This window comes from Aegilops tauschii, chromosome 1 (assembly GCF_002575655.3).
Source record: "Aegilops tauschii subsp. strangulata cultivar AL8/78 chromosome 1, Aet v6.0, whole genome shotgun sequence".
NCBI classification, from domain to species: domain Eukaryota; kingdom Viridiplantae; phylum Streptophyta; class Magnoliopsida; order Poales; family Poaceae; genus Aegilops; species Aegilops tauschii.
This window is the reverse complement of record NC_053035.3, coordinates 189,294,076-189,320,779: the sequence shown is the minus strand read 5'-3', so window position 1 is coordinate 189,320,779 and position 26,704 is coordinate 189,294,076. Positions and strand designations below refer to the sequence as shown.

The 26,704-nt window shown below is 41.5% G+C and overlaps 1 protein-coding gene across 1 annotated transcript in view; it reads left to right on the top strand.

The window, feature by feature from the left end:
- Positions 1-8,828, top strand: part of LOC109781349 (probable metal-nicotianamine transporter YSL3) — a 101,733-nt gene extending 92,905 nt beyond the window's left edge. The window contains exons 5-6 of the mRNA XM_073505654.1: positions 5,948-6,138; positions 7,807-8,828. Coding sequence (XP_073361755.1) covers positions 5,948-6,138; positions 7,807-8,828 — 1,213 coding nt within the window. The remainder of the gene's footprint in view (positions 1-5,947; positions 6,139-7,806) is intronic.
- The last annotated feature ends 17,876 nt before the right edge of the window (positions 8,829-26,704 follow it).

Here is a 26,704-nt window from a genome sequence, read left to right as displayed (position 1 = left end):
GATAATAGGGCTGGAGGGAAGCACTTGTCGGCCACCTCGTGCACATGGAATGTGGGCAGGTCGAGCAGTGAGTCTTGTTGGCATCGCCTGCTCATCACTACAGCTCATCTCGTAGTCGGGGAGGTAGATGTAGATGTGCGGGACATGTTCTCGTTGCATGCGGTAGGTAGATAAGGGGTGGAGTTATGGAAGAGGAGAAAACGGGGGATCAAAGGGAAGGTGTGGTGGACGCTAGCTATGTCCATGTAACGCACGGTGTGACTGATATGTAGGCCCTATGCCTAATTAGCAAAACCGACTGTTCAAATCGCTAAATAACTAGGTTAGAGGGTGATTTGCCTAGTTTTCAAGAAACGGGATGGGATTAAATACCTGGTTTTGCAGTTCAGGGGCTTCATTAGGCAATCCGTGAAATCTTTCTTCGAAGAAAGCCAAAATTTTCTCAAATACAGAGATATAAGCTAAGTCTAACATAGAAAATACAAGAAAAATGAGGAGGCAAAAATATGCATTACAATGATCCTACCATAATCCCATTCCAATGCAAAGGTGGTGGTCGTGATGCTTGTCTGCATCACCAAGGCTATACCCCTGGCCTGACAATGGTCATGTATCACAAACTCTTCGCCATAGATCTATACTGAGATGACGCCACCAGATATGGCGGCCAAGGGCAGCATGCCGCATTGCATATGTGTGGAGGAAACACCACTAGATCTGGTGGCATCTCCAGTATCTATGCAGTGCTACTTTCACTAGATCTATTCCTAGCATGGATGCAAGAACTAATGCTATGCATAGTGTTAATAGCATCGTGTGTCATCAGTGGTCTGTGTAGGAGCACGCGGACCATCGATGGCTCAGAGCTTGATCCAAGACAAAACTTAATTTGAGTCACCAACTAAGGCACTTGGAGGAAGCAGTGATAGCGTACCTTGTTCCCCAACATCTGTCAGTGAGTCTGGTCCAAGGATTGTAGAGCGGGAGTCACTTAGATGTAGAGGAAATAGTCAATCAATTCCAAGGTACAGAAAGTAAGATTGAAATGTAATAAATAGGGATAGACTTTATTTATTAATAATCCATCAATTGTACATACAATGAGGGCATTCCTCTTTGTGTAACTAGGGGGGCGTGAGATAAGTGCCCATTTTAACGTTAAGAGGAGACACTTGGTCCATAATGGGCCGGTGCGGTGCTCCATTGGAGGCCCAAGTCTCTCAACACTCAGTTATCCATATATTCATGTGTCAAAACTCCAAAAAACATTGGGAAAAATATGAAGGAGTGCATAGTATATGTTGTTGTATTGCATGAATTGCCCTATCAAAAACATCATGTGAGAAACATCAGGAAAACACACTCAAGGGGAGAAGAGTAGAATCCATTCAACCATAAAGTTGAATACTTGATCATCACAACCAAGATTTTAACGATGAATTTGTCAAGCCCCCCCTAGCATTGCATCTCTCTAAGTCTCATCATACTTATTCAACATACACCTTTGAAGGATGATGATGGTAGTGATTTAGTAAACAAATCAAAAAACTTGTCACTAGACATAGTATGCAAGATTCTTACCTCGTTAATCTTGTACATCTCATGTGCATGGAAGAACTTGGTATTAGTATACTTTGTGAGGTCACTCTTCACATATCCCTTTAGGACTTGTGCAACACAAGGAGCATTATCTTCATAGATAATCGTATGGGTTTGTACGGTGTCTAGCCCATACATCTGCTGAGTGTGGCCAATCATCTGCTGAAGCCATGCACACCGATGCTTCGTATAGTGTTATAATTTCTGAGTGGTTGAGGAAGTCGACATAAGACTTTTTTGGACAATTTTGAAGAATATGTAGTTCAACCACAAAGTAAAACTCCATTTGACTTAGAAGTATATTGTTCCTATAAGTAGCCTACATTTGTATAGGTCTTGATTCCCTGTATTAAATAGACAAAGATATCTGGTCCCTTGCATGAATGAAAGATGCCCTTGATGCCTTTCCGATGTTTCATGGTAGGATCATGATAGAGGCAAAGGTGTCTTGTCTTTCGAGGAGATGATAACTATTGATTTGGTGCAGACGACTTTGACGATCTGACTACAAACATGCACAACATTGCGCCTTGGCAATTGCTAAACCAACTCCGAGAGGTTATTGACCACACCGGAGCACGATCAACCTGACCATAAAGGTCTATTCCTCCAAGCAATTTAAGACCAAGAAAGAATATGCTAAAGCAATCTGAATATTGCGAGTATATATGAAGTGGTGATAAAAGTGGGGTTCTAAAAGCGGTCTAGGTCTGGTCGTTGGACACAAACGAAGCACACGAAGTTGCAGGAGTGGCTAACTTTTAACTAAATAAAACCCCAAGGATACTAGATTGGTCTACTTATATAGGAGCAAGGGGTGGCGTCCAAGGATGTGGGAGGACATCCCAACACAGCCTAAAACTAACCCTAAGTCATACGAGGCCCATGGCCCCAAGTGGAGGTGATGCAACACCTTTGGACATGTAGTTTGACTCGGATTCTGCTGCAGCGTCAAATTGTTTCGTCAATATCTCAATACTCCGCACGAATTTGAATGTGAATCCAATTGGGTTAGAAAGAGCACAAAATCTACTTTCAAGAAAAAAAGAATCATCCAATTCAGAGTTATGATTAAAGAGTTCTTGGCGTTCTGAGTCAGGTATGTCTGTGCAGTCCGAATCTAAGTCCAGAACGTAAGAGACTTGGACTATATCTTCTCTTGGCCCAAAAGTGACGTGAGATGACTTTTTGAACAGCACATAAACTATTCTTTTTCCCGTATCTTCATATGCGGATTGTACAAATATCCCATACACCTCCAATTAGACATGGCACAAAAGTCTGTGAGGTATTTTTGTCCTCGATAACATAAATAAATTATTGCATAGTTTGCATTAGAAATCACTTCACAGATATGCATGTATGCAATATTTTTGTTCGTATCCAAGGTAGTCATGTCCTCATCATCCTCCCTTTCTTGAAAACAAATCCGTCCCCGGCGTTGCTTGATCTGAAACATGGCTAACAAAAGAGAGAAGCTGTACATGTTGTATCAGATCATAATTGTACCTAGTAAGAATATTGACGGCGAAAACAATGTCCAACCGTGTACAATTTGCAAGGTATATGAGTACGCCAATTGCACTCAGTTAGGGAAAGTTTTGACCTAGAATTACCCCATTTCCTTAGCCTAAGTGGGTCCTTGTCTTGGTGTAAAGATTGCTCGACCGTTGGGGTCTTAGAAGGATTTGCCGTCTCAAATGAAATCTTTCCAACACCTTCTAGGTGTACGTTGACTAGTGCACTAGAGTCCCAGCACGGAAATGCACAAGTAGCAGAGCTAGACATAACTTCGTTTTACCCAAATCCTTCATCTAAAATTTCGACATCAGGCAGAAACTCACTTCCTTAATATTCTCATGTGTACTCATTACGTTTAAATCATCCATGCACACCATGATTATACAGAATGCATATTGGGATCACCTTATAAAAACACATGGGCAATCTTGATTGCTCGTGTAGCCTTTCTGGTGAATGAAATAGCTCAAGTGCTTATACCATATTCTATAGGTCTGTTTAAGTTCATACAGTGACTTTTTTTGAACACTATATACATCCTTCTTTGCTCTATGGTTGTTTGGAACATGGATACCTTCGGGTAGCTTCATAAATCTACGGGATACATTAAATAATCCAAAAAATTATGGGATCATGAAAACAAAGTTATAATGACGTGCAGATTAATTTTTGAGAAACAAATTTGAATTCATATCTCTGTGGGATCGAGGAAGACTGCTGGATGCAGGCTTGAGATGAGTTGGTGGACATTTTGTACTAATAACGTGTTCCACAACCTCTGTCGGTGAGTCCGGTCCAAGGGTTGTAGAGCAGGAGTCAATTAGATGTAGAGGAACTAGTCAATCAATGCCATGGTATAGAAAATAAAATTGACAAAGTGAATAAGGGTAGAGCTCTCTTTATTAATGATTTTTTACTGCACGTATAATGATTTTTGGGTCCACAACAGTCTGGTGGGCTGCTCCTCCAGAGGCCCAAGTTTTCCAACATACCTATGAAGAATGGGGATTTAGAGTCGACCATGATGAGTATATGTGTAGTAGTGATACCATATTATCCCCCCTAGGGTGCGCGGTATATATATACAATGAAGCAACTGAAATAATATGGTACATTAGGAAAAAAATTGTACTATGAAGCAACTCAAATATTTATTTTCTAATAAGTCGACAACATTTTCGATTGAAAATGTGTTAATACACAAAATGAAAAATATGCACTCCTTCTATAAATATTATTAGTTACTTGGAAGATTTATTCTTGAAAGATATAAACTTATTTGTCACATGTCATATTCTAGACTCACAAATTGTTTGACGTCATTAAAATTTTGGTAATTGTTGAGCTATTCTATTTTTATGTTTTTACTCCGTAAATAAATTTCACTTTTGATGGTCCCAGGATTATATTCTTTGTGGTGGCGAAAGGAGAATGTATTTGAAATCATTTCAATATGTAACATTATGATTTTCCACTACAATATTGTCTTGTTCACTAGTAGTTCTATTTTACTTCGGCACACAACGAGTTACATAACTGATTGCACTCCATAGAAGTTGAATGGACATTATGCTTCTGCTAGATTGATAGCTCTTATGTTTAAACTTTGTACATCCATGCCGGTTTAAGAAGCCCAAGTTCTATTTGATACAATTGATCGTGAAAATGGAAAATAATTGATACAATGAATGATAATATAAGTTTACCATAGAAAAATAATTCTTTGAAGGAATAAGAATATAAGTTGAAAGCATTGTAACTCAAATTGAATCAGGCGCTAATTGTCCTGTTTATTCATAGTTACTCTAATTATATTCAACCACGAACTTCCCATTTACAACATCTAGATGTTTCATCTTTTAAAACACATTTCATGATACTTCCCATGGATGTATTAGTAGGTGGCATGCGTGCTAACTAGCAAAATTGGCTCATCTACAAAAAAACAGGCAACTTGGCTCAGGTGGCATGCCGTTAAATGAAGAAAAGAGGATTATGTATCATATCATGATAATGTATCACGATAAATGATGAGATATTGTGTGTCATGAAAAATATTAAATAAGATTATCTAAAAATTTAACATGTGATATTATACAACAATGATTATATATATCATAGAATAAATGAGGCATGTAGTATAAGGGCAGTCCCTGCACACTATATCGTAAGTTATATATAATCACATTTAATAGATGTTTAACTATAGCAGTCCCAATGAACTATATCTTAGTGTTGTATCCAAACAACCATTACTTAATGGTTTTGGTGACAAAGAAGGTGCTAAGATAAATATTTAGATTAAGATACGATTGCTCTCTCTTTTCTTATTAAATATAGTGCCACATGAGAATTTTACCTGTGAAATCATATTAAGATGCATGCCCTAATACTCCCCACTATGTGTAGAATTACCCTCCCTAATTGCATATATCAATGTACATTCACATGATTTATATTGTGAAAAAATATGAATTAGACATGCATTGTTATTGATGTTTTCCAATACCATGATGTAGTCCTTTGTGCATTTTTTCCAATGTTTTTTGCCTTTACAGATGTTCTAATATGTTGGATACCGATTAATCTTTGTGACTTTTCTAGATGCGCGAGCATGGCTCTTATAACAGTAATCATTCACCCTATATGCATATTTATTCTAATTACAACTAGATGTAAATTTGGAACTTCAAATAGGTTAAATATATGATACAAACTCGGTAAAAGGATTCAAGGAAACAACGAATGTATATAGCCATGTCTATCCCTTATAGAAAACACTGGTGACTTACTTGGCATAATGATATACATAATCATGTGCCTACAGGTTCTTCTTTGACTTTTCTACAACATTTATTGGCGTGGGAATGATTTGCCCACCTATGGTAAATATTACATTACTAGCCGGAGGCATCACATCGTGGGGGTTTTTGTTCCCTTTTCTCGAAACAAAAAGTGGGCAATGGTATCACACTAGTAGTCCAACAAGTTTAGTTGGATCAAATGGATACAAGGTATGTACAAAAGAACTAAGTAAGTACTTGTTGGTCGGAATTTCATCTAATAATTTTTACCAAGGTACTACTTATATACGAAAAGAAAGGATCACACTTTATAAAATACTATCTATGTTTGTTTGTTTGTATCTATGAAGTCTCATTACTAACCTCTATATTGCAGACTATAATCACATTTCCAGTTCGATCACACAAAATTAGATGCAATTATTGTACAATATATAAATATACTTTGGTTGTTCTTTCATGAAAGAGCGTCGATTTATCATGGTTATCCCCAAAATACATGGCGGTGGAGCTAGTGTGGACAAACATACCCTCGTAATCTCTTAGTTTCAACTTTACAAACAACCGTTACAACTCGCTGAATTATCTAGGTTATTTTTATTTTCCTCCCACACCCTTCTATAGACTCATGTGCATTACTAAAGTTTTTTATAGAAATACAAGACAAATCTAGTAATGTTGTCCTAACCATTTTTTAGAAACTCAGATTGGCACATTAAATATTGGAAGTAACTTCTCTTAGCAAGTAGTGCCAAATATTTTGAAAAAATCTCCCTCTTTTGTGAAACATGTGCAAGAACTGGTAAAATAAAAGGATTTGTTTATACCAACTATTAATTAGTGATTTTACGCATTGAGATATCGGCTAACAATCTTTAGCCGACCTTACTTAGCATATTAATTGTTAACCTATTTCACTTTGTAGTCCTGCTTGTAGTCCAACTCTACCTTATCTATTATCATTTACCATGAAGGGAGAAAGATTATTTTTGCAGAGTCAAAAGTTGAGTGCAAGTTGCTTTCACGAAAATAAAATAAACTAAAATACGCGCTACTTGATACTTCCCATAAGATTTATATACGAGAGCATTCAAGACATGTCTCTACTTGTCAATTGTTACAAAAATCTACCCTTTTTTAGGGACCATCCAAAAGTGAGAAATAGAAGTAAAAATATTCATTGACAACAACACAATTTGAGTATACATTACCTTTGTGGTAGTGTAAGAATATTTTATACCTTTTTCATTTTGGCTAAATAACTTGGACGAATAGCATTCTCACTTCAGCAACCGTTTCACTCATAACCATAATGCGAGTTCTTCTTCACAATAATACTCAAAGTCATAGTGTGTTTACTCATTGTTTGTTGGATTTATTGGCATGTCTATTTACAAATTTCCTTTTGATTCTTTGAATATTAACTTTTGAAGGACGAAATAGTCTCCAACAATTAGGCGAAGTTTCAGTCAAATTACAACCACCAGACCTAACCAATTTTCACTTGATCTTTTGAAATATTAAAATTTTGAAGCATGGAGTAGTATCCAAAATAAGCAAACTTCCAATCAAACTTACAACCACAAATATTAACTATTTGGTTCCTCGTCTCGGGGTCAAGTCACTCAAAAACTATATCTAGGAAATACGCACAAGGAAATAGTAGATGTTGAAACATAAATAAAATCTAATAAACCATATGCAAGGAAGTTTTTTTTCTTTCTTTTCCTTTAGCATTTTATGTGGATCTAACTCTTCAAAGTTGTTGAACAGGTCTTTATTACAGTTACACTTATCGTTGTTGATGGTATTTACAACTTCATTATACTACTTATCACTGCCTTCATTGACTTCAGACAAAAACAACAAGAAACAGATTCAGTGGTGGGGAACTACTTGAGAAAACACCCGAGTCTTAATTATGATGACCGTAGAAGGATTGAGGTATTCCTTGAAAATAGAATACCTTTTTCCATACCGGCGGTTGCATATGTGGTGTGTGCAATAATTTGTGCAATTATTATCCCAAGGATGTTCTACCAGATAACTTTCTTTAATGTCCTTACAATTTACATTATTATCCCGGTGCTTGCGCTCACCAATACCTATGCAACTGGGCTCACGGACTGGAATGTTGCATATACTTACGCCAAGTTCACGATCTTCATCGTCTCAGCATGGGTTGCCAAGCCTGGTGCAATTGTCGCTAGCCTTGTAGCATGTGGGCTAGTAGTGTCAGCCCTTCATGTTTCCTCTCAAGCAACACAAGACGTGAAGACAGGTTACATGACACTAACCTCACAACGAGCCCTGGTCATCATGCAAATTTTGGGTATAATCATTGGTTCAATTCTTACCCCATGCATCTTCCGCGCCTTTCAAAACACGGCCAAGGCGCACATTCCCATTGGAGCACCAGACTCGGAATACCCATGTCCATATGCTGGGGTTTATCGTGCCATCGCGGTGGTTGGCACAGGAGGTGCCAAGGAGCTCCCTGACCATTGTCTAATGTTTTGCTTTGCTGCAGCTTGCTTTGCCATTGCAGTCAACACACTCTCAATTGTGTCTCAGAGGAATGGCTGGAAAATAATGAACTACATTCCCAATGTCACCGTGTTTGCATTGCCATTCTTCATTGGATCATCTGGCCCCATTGATATGTGCATAGGCACTATAGTGATGTTTATATGGACTAAAATTAATAGCCAAAGTGCTGCCTTACTATCATCCGCAGTTGCAGCTGGCTTGATGTGTGGAGACGGTCTATTTGCACTACCATCATCAATGCTCACCCTTTTCAGTGTGGAGCCACCCATGTGCATGAAGTTCATTCAGAGTGGAAAACAACTTGACTTGGCAGATTCCTTCATAAAAACTATCTCCACGCCTGCAAAGCCATGAGGAATGCATTTCATATGTAAAAGTAAATAAATATTTGTTTGGAAATATGTCTCTATAGCTATCAACAAGTCGGTCAAGCATTACAAATAGTACTGCAGACATTAGAAGCACTATCTCCACATTATGGCATTGAAAGAGTCGGCATTGCAGAAACTGTACAAAAAGTGGAGATGACAGGAATCAACTTTAATTTAAAAGTGGGTGCATTCTCTTAATGCACATCAATGTACTTCTCTATATCATGTTCTAATTATTTACTTACTAATAGTGCTTAAGTGCATCCACACTATTACACTCTCTTTGTAGTTTCATAATGTGAAAACATAGTGGTAGCCTATGTAGGCACAAATTCCTCAATTGTTGTTATTCAATGTATAGGTGTTTACACTTAACTGATTTTTGACTCTATGTAAAGACATGTGTCATGCATATGATTTTCAATTAAAGTACATCCTTTTTTTACATTTTTGAAGGATGTTTTCCTCAACTACCAACAAATGATTATGCTCATAGTACATTCTTTTTTTATGTAATACTGCATTCTAATTTGCCTTGACGGTGACCATGTCCCAGTGATTTCTTTTGCGATTTACTTTTGATAGATGACTCATTGCACTATTGGCACATAGACCAACAGTAGCCATCGCCTCAAAGACCATCTGAGTAACAAATTACCTAAATTATTCAAAGGACGTTTCTTGTGAATGATCTGAAAGTCGTTATGTTTGTATTGTGCTTGTACCTGCCATGTGTACACTAGTGCAGAGACGTCCTAGACAAGTGGTTTTTACCCCTTTCCACGATGGAGTTTTAAACATTCACCTTGCTTGTGTGATGAGGATGTAGCGACCAGACCTCAAATAGTCTGTGCTGCTGTGCACCAGTGTCATCCCTGGATCAGTAATGCTGACACGCACAGTACAAATGGAGGATTTATAACAGAGTAGCAATCACACACTTATTACATCGAATATCTCCAAAGAGAATAAGTATGATAAATATGGCTTAAGGCCATCTAAATACGATAACAGCGGAAGACTTGGAAGATAAGTGAGTCCATCAACTCCAGCGGCATCACTGAGTATAAGACCACGACCTAAGGCACCTTACTCGTTGTCTAAAAAGTCTGCAACATGAAACGTTGCAGCCCGAAAACGGGTCAACACATGGAATATGCTGGCAAAATAACACATAGAGAATAATGAACGTAATAATGCTATACTACATGCATATATGGCTGGTGGATAGCTCTATGGTTAAAGTTTTTGCGAAAAGCCAATTTTTCCCTACTACAAAGGAATAAATTTTTATTTAACTATCATGGTGGTTGTGAAACATTGAGATGGTTGACAGCATCTCAATCCCAATTAATTATCATCGTTAACCCAACAAAATTAATTAAGTAACATGATGATGAGATTCACATGATAATCCAGGTACTAGATACTCAAGTTGTCCATAACCGGGGACACGGCTAACCATGATTAGGTTGTACACTCTGCAGAGGTTTGCGCACTTTTCCCCACAAGACTCGATCGCCTCCGCTTGGTTCTCGCACTACATGATGTTTGAGAAATGGATGATCGAGACACAGTCTTTCAGAAACAATCACTCTTTACTCCGGATGGACAGTTACACCTACTTTCCCCTACATCTGCTAGCCCACCTCTTCAAGAGATCATGTAACCTACTCAACTATGCTAGAGCCCATAATAGCTTGTGGCTGCACACGGAAGTTTCCAGTATGAATAATCTTATGATCCCTTTGAGCCTGGGTGGCGGTCCTTATACAAACAGACAACACTGGGTTCCCCAGGTGCCTCAATCCACCCAGATGTGAGTTTTAGTTGCCACCTTAAGTAAACCATTATTAACAATCTCACATCTATCATGAATATCACTCAAACCCAATCCACGTCTACGAGCATAGCATGGCAATATAATAGCAATGTAGAAGTAACTCCCAAGGGTTTGAAAAATAAAACAGGTAATAGGTACTACCTCATCTACTTCCCAATACCCACAATTTAATTAGATCCTAACCATGCAATGTTTGAGGATTGATCTAATGCAATAAAAACTGGGTATGGAAAGGTATGATCAAAGTGTTACTTGCCTTGCTGATGATCCGCGAAACCTAGCGATTCGAAGTAACAAGCGGCACACTCCGGGTACTCTATCGCAAACAAACAAGCAAACAATAAGTACTCATCTAATGCACAGGTAAAACTCGAATGAAAGATCCAACCAGAAAGTTCAACTTAAGAACTCCGGTTGTGCAAAAAGAATCAACTCGAACGAAGCAACGAAAGTCAAACGGCGAAAGAAACAAGCTTCGTTTACTAATCTGGATCTAGGTCAAATTTTACAGTAGCAAAAACTTGTTTGAGTAGGTTAAACGGAAAGAGAATTTCGAGACGAAACTCTAGGCGCTTGAATCGCCTGATTCCGATAAACGAGCGAAAAGTTAAACAGAAACTAAGGTCCGATCAGAAATCGAGATCTGAAATAATCGCGGAAAAATCCGACGAAAAAGAAAACTGACGAACGGTTAAAGAACGGACGTTCGTTAATAGTGAAAATCCGACGAACACGTTCTTTAAAACGAATGGGTCGGTAAACGTTCACTAAATAATAAAACCGAAGAAAATAAACCGATCTAAGGTTTTAAAAAAACGAACGTTTTTTTTTAAACGGCAACGGCGTCGGATCGATACCTCGTCGGGACGGGGCTCCGGCGGGGTCGGCAGTGTCCGGCGAGGGGGCGGCGAGGGCGGCGGGGCTTGGGGTAGCGAGGGGCGGCGGGGTGCGGCTCCGGCGGCGGCGACGGGCGGCGAACTCGGGCGGCGGCGCTCGCGGCTCCGGCGGGGTCGGCTCAGGCGGGGACGGGGTGAAGGGGGGGTGGCGGCGGTATTTAAGGAGGGGGGCTGCTTGGAGGAGGGGCAAAGGCGGCGGCGGCGGCTCCCGTGCTCGCCACGGACTCGGGCGGTGGCGGCTCGTACGCGCGGAGGAGACGGCGCGGCTGGGCCGGCCGCTCGGCTGGGCCTCGGCCCGGTCGGGCGCGCGCGTTTTTTTTAAACATTCCGCCGAAAAAAGTTCATAGAAAAATAAATAAAAATCCAAAAAAGATAAAACAAATTTTCCCCGTCTAGTTAAAATAATTAGAACAGGGTGAACATTTTTTTGACACAAAAATGCAGTTTAGAAAACGTGCAATTTTTTTAATGCAATTAAAATTGCAAATAAAATTCGAATAAAATCCAATATCTGATTTTAATATTTTTCCTCCAATATTTCAATTGTTTTGGAGAAGTCATATTTTCTCCTCTCATTTATTTTAATGTGAAATATTTTTCAGGAGAGAAAATAATTAAAACCAAAATCCTTGTTTTATTATTTGATAAAATCAAATATGAAAAATCGAGAAAATCCCCAACTCTCTCCGAGGGTCCTTGAGTTGCTTAGGATTTATCGAGGATTTTGTCAAAATGCAATAAAAATATGCTATGCATTGAATGATCTATGTATAACATTCCAAATTGAAAATTTGGGATGTTACAAACCTACCCCCCTTAAGATGAATCTCGCCCTCGAGATTCGGGTTGGCTAGAAAACAGGTGAGAGTGGTCCTTCCGTAGGTCTTCCTCTCGCTCCCAGGTGGCTTCATCCTCAGTATGGTGACTCCACTGAACTTTGCAAAACTTGATAACCTTACTGCGGGTAACTCGACTGGCATACTCGAGAATCTTAACTGGTTTCTCCTCGTAGGTCAAATCACCTTCCAGCTGAATCGCTTCCAGCGGCACGGTATCTCTTAGTGGTATCTCAGCCATCTCTGCGTGGCACTTCTTCAACTGGGAAACGTGAAATACATCATGAACTCCTGACAATCCTTCGGGTAATTCCAGCTTGTAGGCAACTTCTCCCATACGTTCCAAAACTCTGTATGGTCCGATAAAACGGGGCGCTAGCTTTCCCTTAACTCCAAAGCGCTTCACTCCTCGAAGTGGTGATACTCGAAGATACACTCTGTCTCCGGCTTCGTGAACTGTCTCCTTTCGTTTAGAATCAGCATAACTCTTCTGTCTGGACTGGGCTACCTTGAGCCTATCGCGAATCAACCTCACTTTCTGTTCAGACTCCTTAATCAAATCTGGTCCAAACAACTGACGGTCTCCAACTTCGTCCCATAACAACGGTGTTCTACACCTTCTTCCGTACAAAGCGTCGAAAGGGGCCATCTTCAAACTGGTTTGATAACTGTTGTTGTAGGAAAACTCTGCATATGGCAAATTGTCGTCCCAACTAGATCCATAATCTAGTGCACAAGCTCTCAACATGTCCTCCAAAATCTGATTGACTCTCTCAGTCTGTCCATCGGTCTGTGGGTGAAAGGTTGTACTAAATTCTAGCCTGGTTCCCAATGTTTCATGTAACTGCTTCCAAAACTTCGAGGTAAACTGGGTTCCTCTGTCTGATACAATGGTCCTCGGAACTCCATGCAGACATATGATCCTGGTCATGTATATCTTTGCCAACTTAGCACTGGTGTAAGTGGTCTTCACTGGAATGAAATGAGCCACTTTCGTCAAACGGTCGACTACAACCCATATTGAGTCATAGCCTGAACGAGTCCTTGGCAATCCTGTGATAAAATCCATGCCTATTTTATCCCACTTCCATTCGGGTATCGGCAATGGTTGTAGCAATCCTGCTGGCTTCTGATGCTCTGCCTTCACTCTCTGACACACATCACAAACAGCTACATACTCTGCAATATCCTTCTTCATTCCGGTCCACCAGAAAGTATTTTTCAAATCCAAATACATCTTGGTATTCCCTAGGTGAATCAAATACGGTGAATCATGGGCCTCTTGCAAAATCAACTTCCTGATCTCCGGATCATTTGGCACATATACGCGGTCCTCAAACCATAAGGTATCGTGCTCATCCTCACGAAATCCCTTGGCTTTTCCTTTGCTCATCTTCTCCTTTATCTCGTCAATCTCCTTGTCTGTCTTCTGAGCTTCTCTGATCCTTTCCATCAAGGTAGACTGAATCTCCAGTGTCGCTAAATAGCCTCTTGGGACTATCTCCAAACATAGCTCGCGAAGGTCCTCGGCTAACTCCTGAGGTAACTCTCCTGTCATGAGGGTGTTGACATGACTCTTGCGGCTCAACGCGTCTGCTACTACGTTAGCCTTTCCTAGGTGATAATGCAAGCTCATATCATAGTCCTTAATAAGCTCCAACCATCTCCTCTGTCTGAGATTTAACTCCTTCTGCGTGAAAATATACTTCAAACTCTTGTGATCCGTGTACACCTCACAATGGTTTCCGATGAGAAAATGTCTCCATGTCTTCAACGCATGCACCACGGCTGCTAACTCCAAATCATGCGTAGCATAATTCTTCTCATGGGGTTTAAGTTGTCGTGAAGCATATGACACAACTCTTCCTTCCTGCATAAGCACTGCTCCAAGTCCTCGACGAGAAGCGTCGCAATAAACTTCATAATCCTTGCGTTGATCTGGCAGAATCAACACTGGTGACGTAACCAATTGTTTCTTCAACTCTTGAAAACTAGCTTCACATTCCTCAGTCCAATTGAACTTGGTGTCCTTTTTCAATAGCTCAGTCATGGGTTTAGCAATCTTTGAGAAATTCATGATGAACCTCCGGTAGTATCCTGCAAGTCCAAGAAAACTCCGGAGCTCTCCAACTGACGTGGGTGATTCCCAACTTGTCACTGTGTCAACTTTGGCAGGGTCTACTGCTATTCCTTCTCCAGAAATAACATGTCCGAGGAATCCAACTTCCTTCAGCCAAAATTCACATTTGCTGAACTTGGCATATAGCTGATGTTCTCTGAGCTTCTCAAGTACCAATCGCAAATGCTCCTCATGCTCTTCCTCATTCTTGGAAAAGACTAAAATATCGTCAATGAACACCACGACGAACTTATCCAAAAACTCCATAAACACTTTGTTCATCAGGTTCATGAAATAGGCAGGTGCATTAGTCAGACCAAATGACATAACGGTATACTCATATAGCCCATACCTGGTGGTAAAAGCCGTCTTAGGTATATCCTGCTCTCTAATCTTCAACTGATGGTATCCTGATCGTAGATCGATCTTGGAAAATACCTTAGCTCCTTGTAATCGGTCAAACAGATCATTGATCATTGGCAGTGGGTACTTGTTCTTGATGGTCACTTCATTCAATCCACGGTAATCAACAACCATCCTCAGCGATCCATCTTTCTTCTCCACTAGAAGTACTGGTGATCCCCAAGGTGACGAACTTGGGCGAATATAGCCTTTATCCAGTAACTCCTTAATCTGCTTCTTAATCTCCTCCAAATCTTTTGCGGGCATCCTATACGGTCTCTTGGATATTGGCCCTGTGCTTAGCAAAAGTTCGATCAAGAACTCAATGTCTCTATCTGGTGGCATGCCTGGCAACTCTTCTGGAAATACATCCGGATAATCCTTCACCACTGGTACTTCCTCCTGTACAACTCCTGATAAGGAATTCACCTGAGTCCTCTTCGGCATATGCCGGGATACATACTTGATCCTTTTTCCTTCTAGGGTGGTAAGCAAAATCGACTTACTGGCGCAATCGATGTTTCCTCCATACATCGATAGCCAATCCATTCCCAAAATCACATCCAAACCTTGCGACTCCAAAATTATTAGGTCTGAGGGGAAAACATGCCTACCAATGGCCAATGGCATATGAAAACATCCTTGGCTTGCCATATACTCTGCTCCTGGCGAGGTTACTAACATAGGTGTTCTGAGAACTTTGGTGGGCAACTTAAACTTATCCACAAATCCCCTTGATATGTATGAATGCGATGCACCAGTATCAAAAAGAACGATTGCAGTAAATGACTTAACCAAAAACTTACCTATTACTGCATCAGGCTGTGCTTCAACCTCCTCCACGCTCACGTGGTTCACATGTCCTTTGTTGAACGGGTTCGGCTTCTTCCCAGAGCTTCCATTGCCATTTCCATTTTGGGCTTCAGGACAATCAGTTGCATAATGTCCAGTCTTCTGGCACTTGAAACAGGTAACGTGACTTAGATCCCTCTTGGCTGGGGTAGATGTGTTGGTGCGGTTCTGTCCGTTGGTTCCTCCATTCCCATTACCATTCTTGGAGCCATTATGGTTGTGAGAACTACCTCCTCCATGGGTATGCTGAAACTGTCCTCCCGGTTTCGGGGCAAATCGTGGCTTCTGTTGAGCTCCAGAGTTATACTTCCCTTGTCCATACTTCCTCTTACGGTTTTCAATCTGCTGCTGCTTTCCTTCAATCATGAGCGCTCTATCTACCAACTCCTGGTAGTTGTTGAAAGTTGCTACCATCAACTGCATACTCAGTTCATCATTCAATCCTTCGAGGAACTTCTCCTGCTTGGCTGCATCCGTAGCAACGTCATCTGGTGCATAATGTGCTAACTTACTGAAATCCTCCACATACTGGCCTACGGTGCGTCCTCCTTGGCGTAGGTTGCGGAACTCACGCTTCTTCATAGCCATAGCTCCTGCTGAAACATGGGTTGTACGGAAAGCTTGCTGAAACTGGTCCCATGTGACAGTGTCAATAGGGTGCGTGGCTGTGTAATTCTCCCACCATGATGCTGCGGGTCCATCAAGCTGATGTGCGGCAAAACGCACTCTTTCCGCATCTGTGCATCCCGCAGTGGTCAACTCCCTTCCAACTTTGCGGAGCCAATCATCTGCAAATATCGGCTCGGTGCTACTGGAAAACATCGGCGGGTTTAGCCTCAAGAAACGGGCTAAGTGATCAACAGGTGGTGGTGGCGGTGGGTTGTTGTTGTTGTTGCCTTGGTTCTGCACTAACACTTGCATCAGGGCATTCTGTTGCTGAATCAACTGGGTGATCTCCGGTGGGAAAACAAATCCGGTGTCGCGTCTCGGAGGCATCTGATGGGTTAGAAAAGATGAGAGTTAAGAATAGAATGAGGTCTAGAGAGAAAACACTACCCATATGCTCATGAGACAAATACAATCAATATCACTCAATCAATTCAAACAAGGCATACAATCGATCTAACTAGCGTTACAAAGTGCTTGAACTATACTATTAAATGGGGGAAAACTACTACTGATATGGTGGTCTACTAGAAATTCTAATCAGTTGAAGACTCCATGATGTCTGCTCCAGCTTCATCAACAAAGTCATCTTCACTTGGTTCCGAGTCGGTGTCGTCGATGATGATGTAGTTATCCGGGCAAGTGCATTCGTCATCTTTTGCTTTTGGCACTGGATTTCCCATGAATACTCCAATCTTCTTCTCCAGGTCGTCATTCTTCCCTACTAGTGCGACGATTTCCTCCAAATAATCCTCGCGTGTAGCCTTGAGTTGTTCCTCCAGCTCCTTGATCTTCATCAATGCCTTCTTCAGTTCTTCCTTGTCTGAGCACATCTGGTTCTCCTGGCGACGAATATGTTGGTTTTGCTCCTGGATGAAAGCTGCAATTGATCCATCCTTCTTGGTTCTGATCATCTCCCATTGCTCGTCTCGGCGTCCACAAATCTGATAAATTGTATCCTTAAGCTCCCTGTGGTAGACTTCTCCAATGCGTCCCATAACGATGTGGGCGGCCATGCTCTTCCCTAAACTCCAGGTTGATGCTTCGAAAACCAATCTTATGGGTTCAGTAACTGGCAAAAATGTCCTTCCTGGAATGTGAACTTGAATCTTCCAGCTCTCCTCTTCGGGTAATGTGGTGTTGTAGGTTCCGGTGATGCTTGGTATTCCTATGTTCAAGTACTTAGTGACTTCCTTCAAATGTCGTCCAAAAGGCGTGTCTTCATCTGGTTGCATGAACTTGCTCCTTGTGTCCGCCATTCCTAAAATAGTAGAAAGTGGAGAGGGGTCAGAAATGAGAAGAGAGAAGTTTTCTAGGGCTTAAGCTTAGTGGTCGTGTCCTACAGTCAGCGTGTGCTCTGATACCACCTTTGTAGCGACCAGACCTCAAATAGTCTGTGCTGCTGTGCACCAATGTCATCCCTGGATCAGTAATGCTGACACGCACAGTACAAATGGAGGATTTATAACAGAGTAGCAATCACACACTTATTACATCGAATATCTCCAAAGAGAATAAGTATGATAAATATGGCTTAAGGCCATCTAAATACGATAACAGCGGAAGACTTGGAAGATAAGTGAGTCCATCAACTCCAGCGGCATCACTGAGTATAAGACCACGACCTAAGGCACCTTACTCGTCGTCTGAAAAGTCTGCAACATGAAACGTTGCAGCCTAAAAACGGGTCAGCACATGGAATATGCTGGCAAAATAACACATAGAGAATAATGAACGTAATAATGCTATACTACATGCATATATGGCTGGTGGATAGCTCTATGGTTAAAGTTTTTGCGAAAAGCCAATTTTTCCCTACTACAAAGGAATAAATTTTTATTTAACTATCATGGTGGTTGTGAAACATTGAGATGGTTGACAGCATCTCAATCCCAATTAATTATCATCGTTAACCCAACAAAATTAATTAAGTAACATGATGATGAGATTCACATGATAATCCAGGTACTAGATACTCAAGTTGTCCATAACCGGGGACACGGCTAACCATGATTAGTTTGTACACTCTGCAGAGGTTTGCGCACTTTTCCCCACAAGACTCGATCGCCTCCGCTTGGTTCTCGCACTACATGATGTTTGAGAAATGGATGATCGAGACACAGTCTTTCAGAAACAATCACTCTTTACTCCGGATGGACAGTTACACCTACTTTCCCCTACATCTGCTAGCCCACCTCTTCAAGAGATCATGTAACCTACTCAACTATGCTAGAGCCCATAATAGCTTGTGGCTGCACACGGAAGTTTCCAGTATGAATAATCTTATGATCCCTTTGAGCCTGGGTGGCGGTCCTTATACAAACAAACAACACTGGGTTCCCCAGGTGCCTCAATCCACCCAGATGTGAGTTTTAGTTGCCACCTTAAGTAAACCATTATTAACAATCTCACATCTGTCATGAATATCACTCAAACCCAATCCACGTCTACGAGCATAGCATGGCAATATAATAGCAATGTAGAAGTAACTCCCAAGGGTTTGAAAAATAAAACAGGTAATAGGTACTACCTCATCTACTTCCCAATACCCACAATTTAATTAGATCCTAACCATGCAATGTTTGAGGATTGATCTAATGCAATAAAAACTGGGTATGGAAAGGTATGATCAAAGTGTTACTTGCCTTGCTGATGATCCGCGAAACCTAGCGATTCGAAGTAACAAGCGGCACACTCCGGGTACTCTATCGCAAACAAACAAGCAAACAATAAGTACTCATCTAATGCACAGGTAAAACTCGAATGAAAGATCCAACCAGAAAGTTCAACTTAAGAACTCCGGTTTGCAAAAAGAATCAACTCGAACGAAGCAACGAAAGTCAAACGACGAAAGAAACAAGCTTCGTTTACTAATCTGGATCTAGGTGAAATTTTACAGTAGCAAAAACTTGTTTGAGTAGGTTAAACGGAAAGAGAATTTCGAGACGAAACTCTAGGCGCTTGAATCGCCTGATTCCGATAAACGAGCGAAAAGTTAAACAGAAACGAAGATCCGATCAGAAATCGAGATCTGAAATAATCGCGGAAAAATCCGACGAAAAAGAAAACTGACGAACGGTTAAAGAACGGACGTTCGTTAACAGTGAAAATCCGACGAACACGTTTGATAAAACGAACGGGTCAGTAAACGTTCACTAAATAATAAAACCAAAGAAAATAAACCGATCTAAGGTTAAAAAAAACGAACGGTTTTTTTTAAAACGGCAACGGCGTCGGATCGATACCTTGTCGGGACGGGGCTCCGGCGGGGTCGGCGGGGTCCGGCGAGGGGGCGGCGAGGGCGGCGGTGTGCAGCGGGGCTTGGGGTGGCGAGGGGCGGCGGGGTGCGGCTCGGGCGGCGGCGACGGGCGGCGAACTCGGGCGGCAGCGCTCGCGGCTCCGGCGGGGTCGGCTCAGGCGGGGACGGGGTGAAGGGGGGGTGGCAGCGGTATTTAAGGAGGGGGGCTGCTTGGAGGAGGGGCAAAGGCAGCTGCGGCGGCTCCCGTGCTCGCCACGGACTCGGGCGGCGGCGACGGGCGGCGAACTCGGGCGGCGGCGCTCGCGGCTCCGGCGGGGTCGGCTCAGGCGGGGACGGGGTGAAGGGGGGGTGGCGGCGGTATTTAAGGAGGGGGGGCTGCTTGGAGGAGGGGCAAAGGCGGCTGCGGCGGCTCCCGTGCTCGCCACGGACTCGGGCGGCGGCGGCGCGTACGCGCGGAGGAGACAGCGCGGCTGGGCCGGCCGCTCGGCTGGGCCTCATCCCGGTCGGGCGCGCGCGTTTTTTTTTACATTCCGCCGAAAAAAATTCGTAGAAAAATAAATAAATATCCAAAAAAGATAAAACAAGTTTTCCCCGTCTAGTTAAAATAATTAGAACAGGGTGAACATTTTTTTGACAAAAAAATGCAGTTTAGAAAATGTGCAATTTTTTAATGCAATTAAAATTATAAGTTAAATCCGAATAAAATCCAATATCTGATTTTAATATTTTTCCTCCAATATTTCAATTGTTTTGGAGAAGTCATATTTTCTCCTCTCATTTATTTTAATGTGAAATATTTTTCAGGAGAGAAAATAATTAAAACCTAAATCCTCGTTTTATTATTTGATAAAATCAAATATGAAAAATCGAGAAAATCCCCAACTCTCTCCGAGGGTCCTTGAGTTGCTTAGGATTTATCGAGGATTTTTTCAAAATGCAATAAAAATATGCTATGCATTGAATGATCTATGTATAACATTCCAAATTGAAAATTTGGGATGTTACAGAGGACATGAGTACCATTGTTACACCCACAGCCCCTGCTGCTATACATACTAGACCAATTACTAGAGCTCGCGCACGCCAATTAAATTACCAGGTAGTTTCGTTTCTTGGTAATGATTCTAATGTTCATGAAAATATGATGCTTCCTAAATTTGATACATTTGTCTTGCTTACAAATGAAGGGCCTAGCTTAGACAAGACGGATGAACATTGGAGCAAGATGAAGCATGGAGAGGATGGGAAGCGCAAGGGTAACAAGAATGAAGTTTCAAGTGATGATTTCATGACTTTGAAACCACCAAAACGAGTGCATGAAGGCTTGAACGAAATATACAAGATGTCACTTCATAAATTTTGTCCAGAAGTTAGTATAGGTGCTACATCACCTTATTATTGGGCCAGACCCATGTAATTTCAAAATACTTGAGTATAGGCTGTTGTTAGAGTCTGCATGTGTGGGGAAAAAAGAGTTAGGGCTAGTTTCGGACCCCTCCTCCAAGGGCCACAAATTCCCCCCTCTTCCTCCATATATACAGCCCTTAGGGCATCATTTAGACTTTGGGTTTTGTTTAGATTAAAAGTTCGCCATAGCTGCAACTTCGCCTACTTCGTTTTTGTTCAACGACCAGTCCAAGAGGTCAAAGAACCCCACCTTGACCAATAAAGCTTTCATCTTATATTCGCAATATCCAGATTATAATCTCAGTTTCTTGCTTGTTCTTCGTTTGCTTGCAGGAAATAGACCCTCATGGTCAGGTTGATCGTGCTCCCGCGTGGTCAATAACCCTCGGAAGTTGGTTTAGCGATTGCTAAGGTGCAACGTCTTAGCACCTTCGTAATCGGATCGTCAAAGTCAACTCCCACAGAAAACGATAGCTATCTCATCAAAACATCGGGACACCTTCGCCTCTATAATTGTGTGTGTGATAGAGTGGGCCTTCCCACACGACCCAGGAACCATCAGTGATAGGTTCAGTCACACACACGAGGCAAAAAGAGCCCGTGAGTGATCGGGCGAGGAATCGCAGACAATTATACAGGCCCAATTGTTTCCATTCGTATTTATATCCCACACAGTGAATCCCGGACAAATGTTTCCATTCGTATGTAGATCACACACAATTTTTATGTGGAAACGTGTGTGCAAGGTGGCCTAACGCAAAAATTTGTCAGGCGTAATTCGTGTGTGATTGTTGATTGATCCAACATGCCTACTTTCTAGAAACCGTGGTGTTGTCTGAGAAACCGCCTACAATCAGAAAACCCAATAAGTAGGCTAATTTGCCAATTATTGATAATCCATTTAGTAATCAAATTAACATTTCATATCAAACACACCATATATTTCATATCTGTATTACGACAACTAAGATTTCATAATTGAATTACATCAGAGTACAACATCAGATAGCGTCAGCACTCAGTTACACCATATAGGCATATATCTAGCTATGTCGTTACACAACCGCACCAAGTTTCACATGCAACACCTAAAACCTTTGGAAAGTAGCATTATACACGGTAAATGGACAGATGAATCTCATTGGGAAAACTGTCGAAGCAGAAGTCGAATATTGAGCCTTCGGTAATGTTGAATGCCCTTGCAACTTTAGGCCAGTGGCTATGGATAATTGCCCGCTCAACCATCATCCTCTTGAGGAAGACTTCAATACTGTACTATGGGTGTTGAATGAATCCTTCCTCACCTCTTGACCATGCAGGTGGTCTGAGAGGTAATCATCAGTAGACTGCTTTGGAAATGATTGAAAACAAAGATATGCATAAATATCTGTTCTAAATTTTGTAACGGTGCTAAAGGAAAAATAAGGAAAAAGAGTTAGTATGATCCTATAGTTGACTGATGTCTTCTTCATTATGCAAACAAAGATCTTGTTGTTATTCATTGCTAGTTTCTTTATCCTAACAATCTTTTTGAGTTTCTTGACTTACTGATATTCATGGACATCTCATTTCCCCATATGCAAAATTGGTCGACTAGTGGGTCTAAACCCCTGATAACAGGACCTACATGTGCAAGACCAAATTGTTAAAAACCTAAATATTGGAATGGTTCTAGGAATTGCACAATAATGTGTTGTTAACCATAGAACCATGCATGTGCAAACCTCAATGGTAAACCTTAGTGCCTCCCATTGTTTTCCTGCAACACATATAAGGCAGATATTGACTAGGTTAAGTGAGAGTTAGCATACTATCAGTAGAATATGTTAATGAAAAGTAAACAGATTACAGATCCAACAGATTATTTCGAGCCGCATGGAAAATCCAGTTAACCAAACAAAGCATGCTAAACAACATGGAAATATAGCACCTGTATATGTTTCTCATGTATTTAGTACAACCAAATTTGATTTATTTCTCACATGCATAAAAATGCAAAATTGTACCCACGACAAATGAACATCACATTACATAACTAAACCAAACAGTTAAATGGACAACACGACAAATGAACCAAACAGGTTACTAAGCACCACATTACAGAATAGAACATATACTAGAAGATCAGAAAAAACAAGCATGCTTAAGAACTACTTTGAAAATATAGCAATTGTTGAACCGAATTGTGAACTGAACATCCCATTTTAGAAGATCAAATTGCATATTAACATTACAAAGGACAATTCACTAGAAGGCACCAACGGTGGCCTCGAGAAAACACCACGAACTGTCATTTAAAGTAGCCAACCGTGTGGAGGCGTCAGTGCGTGAGGCATTGATGGTGGCCTCGACGACGAGGTGCTCCTCCAAGATCAGGCGGTCGGCACACATGGAATCCATCGTTACCTCAACCACGCGTGCGGCCACGATTTGCTTCTCCGCTGTCAGATGCTCATTGGCTATACTGCGTGCAAAATGGCTATGGGCAACACTTATTTGGAGGATGAGGCAGTGATTTGGGTGGAAGGTGTCACACCAGCTGTTGGGGCATGTGGGATGGAGAAGGAGGATGAGGATAGGGGTGGGTGTGGATTACGTGACTATATCGACGAGGCCACGCAATAGGAAGGAGCGTCGTCGGCGAGGAGGCAGTGCTGCAAGCAAGCAGTGAAGGTTTGTACTTGGAAAGGAAGGAGGAAATAGTGGAAATGTGGCTTTTGGACGGTGGGGAGGGGAGGGGAGCTAGATATTTCCATGGTTGCTGAAGTTTTTAGCTCGGTGTAACGTAAACCTGGCGCACAAGTGTGGTTGACACATGGGCGGTGGATTGTAGCCGATGAAACATCCCCCGTAAGTCGTACATGAAGGTGCCCCAAGATATTTTATACTGCATCACACACGATTCTTCCTAATCAACTGTTTGTGGTAGAGTTGATTTTTTTCATTCTGACTTGAAAGACAAAATGGGGTTACAGCGGGAAAGGACGGTGTTTGAATTGCTAGAACATTTAGCTGCAGTGAACATGCAACTATAGGAGTGTCATGTTAAAATTTGAAATTATTCAGGGTTCGTTTGGCCTTTTTCATACATTAATTAAGTTTCTAGGTATTTAATGTCCATAATTCAAATTTGAACTACAAGCACATGCTCCAGTGCACCAAAATAGGTTAAAATATCATATATGGGTCCTTGCGTAAATGTTTAGGTCACATGCAAGAAATGGGAGTGAATTTCAAATATCTGGGGTATCGTGGCTTGGTCGTAAACATTGAGAAACATGGTTTTAAAATACATGTAAATCCAAAAATCGCCTAAAAATCATGAAACTTGGCTTGGTGTTATGACATTCCACTCACATGATGTGGTAAAAAAATTGTCTGACTTGGGACATGTTTTGGTATAGACTTCTCACAAACCGGAGCTTCTCTCAAGAAGCCTCATGGTTTCGAAAGGGAACGTGTCATCTATGTGTGCTAAACGACATACGTGATGAGGACATCAATACCATTGTTATACTTACAAATGAAGGGCCTAGCTTGGAGAAGGATGAACATTGGAGCAAGAACAAGCATGGAGTTGATGGCATGCGCAAGGGAAACAAGAACGGAGTTTCCGGTGACGATTTCAGGACTTTGAGGCCACCATAATGAGTGCATGAAGCCTTGGACGAAATATACAAGATGCCACTTCATAAATTTCGTCCAGAGGCTATTCTAGGTGCTGCGTCACCTTATTATTGGGCCAGGCCCATGTAATTTATAAATACTTGAATATATGATGTTTTTAGAGTTCGTATGTGTGGGGAAACAAGAGTTAGGGTTGGTTTCGGACCCCTCCTCCAAGGGCCACGAAATTCCCCACTGTTCCTCCATATATACAGCCCTTAGGGCATCGTTTAGACTTTGGGTTTTGTTTAGATCAAAAGTTCGCCATAGCTGCAACTTCGCGTACTTCGTTTGTGTTCAACGACCAAACAAAGGCGTCACAGAACCCCACCTTCATTAATAAAGCTTTCCTCTTATATTCGCAATATCCAGATTGCAATCTTAGTTTCTTGCTTGTTCTTCGTTTGCACGCAGGAAACAGACCCTCGTGGTCAGGTTGATCGTGCTCCGGCGTGGTCAATAACCTCTCGGAGTTAGTTTAGTGATTGCTAAGGCGCGACGTCCTCGCACGTTCGTAGTCGGATCGTGAAAGTCTACTCCTCCGAAACGATAATCACCATCTCCTCGAAAGACGGGACACCTTTGCCTCTATCAATACGCTACCCCATCCATCAATTTCCACCAGGTTCTACCCATCGTTCACTATCATATTCATAGTTGAGGTCATTCACATCTTTGCTTGATCCAATCTGCATCTTATCTAGTTTGTTTTGGAAAGAGGGAGAGAGAAAAAAAAGAAAGACAAAGAAAGGAGAGAAAGAAAATTGTGTGAGAAAAAAAGAAAGATTTTTTTCCAGATCAATCTATACTCAATCTCGTACCTGAATTCGGATTGGAATCTGTTTTACGCACTGTTCAGTAAAACAGACATATCTTCCTCATATGAAGTCCGTTTTTGATTGAGGTGAGAGTATCCCGTCTTTCGATGAGATGGTAGCTATCGTTTATGGTGGAGTAGACTTTGACGATCCGACTACGAACGTGCGAGGACGTCGCGCCTTAGCAATCGCTAAACCAACTCTGAGAGGTTATTGACCACGTCGGAGCACGATTAACCTGACCACGAAGGTATATTTCCTACACGCAAACGAAGAACAAGCAAGAAATTGAAATTGCAATCTAGATATTGCGAATATAAGAGGAAAGTTTTATTAATGAAGGTGGGGTTCTATGACATCTTGGTCTGGTCGTTGAACACAAACAAAGTACGCAAAGTGGCACCTATGGCAAACTTTTAATCTAAACAAAACCCAAAGTCTAAAAGACACCCTAAGGGCTGTATATATGAAGGAGTAGGGGGAATTTCGTGACCCCTTGTAGGAGGGGCCCGAAACCAACCCTAACTTTGTTTCCCCACACATACGGACTCTAAAAACAGCCTATACTTATGTAATTCGAAATTACATGAGCCTGGCCCAATAATAAGGTGACACAGAACCTATAATTGCCTATGGACGAAATTTGTGAAGTGGCATCTTGTATATTTCGTCGAAGCCTTCATGCACTCATTACGGTGGCTTCAGAGTCCTGAAATCATCCCTTGAAACTAAGTTCTTGTTTCCATTGCGCATGCCATCATCTCCATGCTTGTTCTTGCTCCAATGTTCATCCTTCTCGAAGCTAGGCCCTTCATTTGTAAGCAAAACAAATGTATCCAATTTAGGCAGCATCATATTCTCATGAACATTAGAATCATTACCAAGAAACAAAAGTACCTGGTAATTTAGTTGGCATGCGCAAGCTCTAGTACTTGGTCCAGTATGTATAGTAGCAGTGGCTGTGGGTGTAACAATGGTGTTGATGTCCTCATTTGTTTTGGCTCCGCGAGTACTCAAATTAAAGCTAGCGACGAGCCACATCTGAATAGTTGCATAAGCATGTTGAATATTTGGTACCTCAAAATTGGTTCTAAA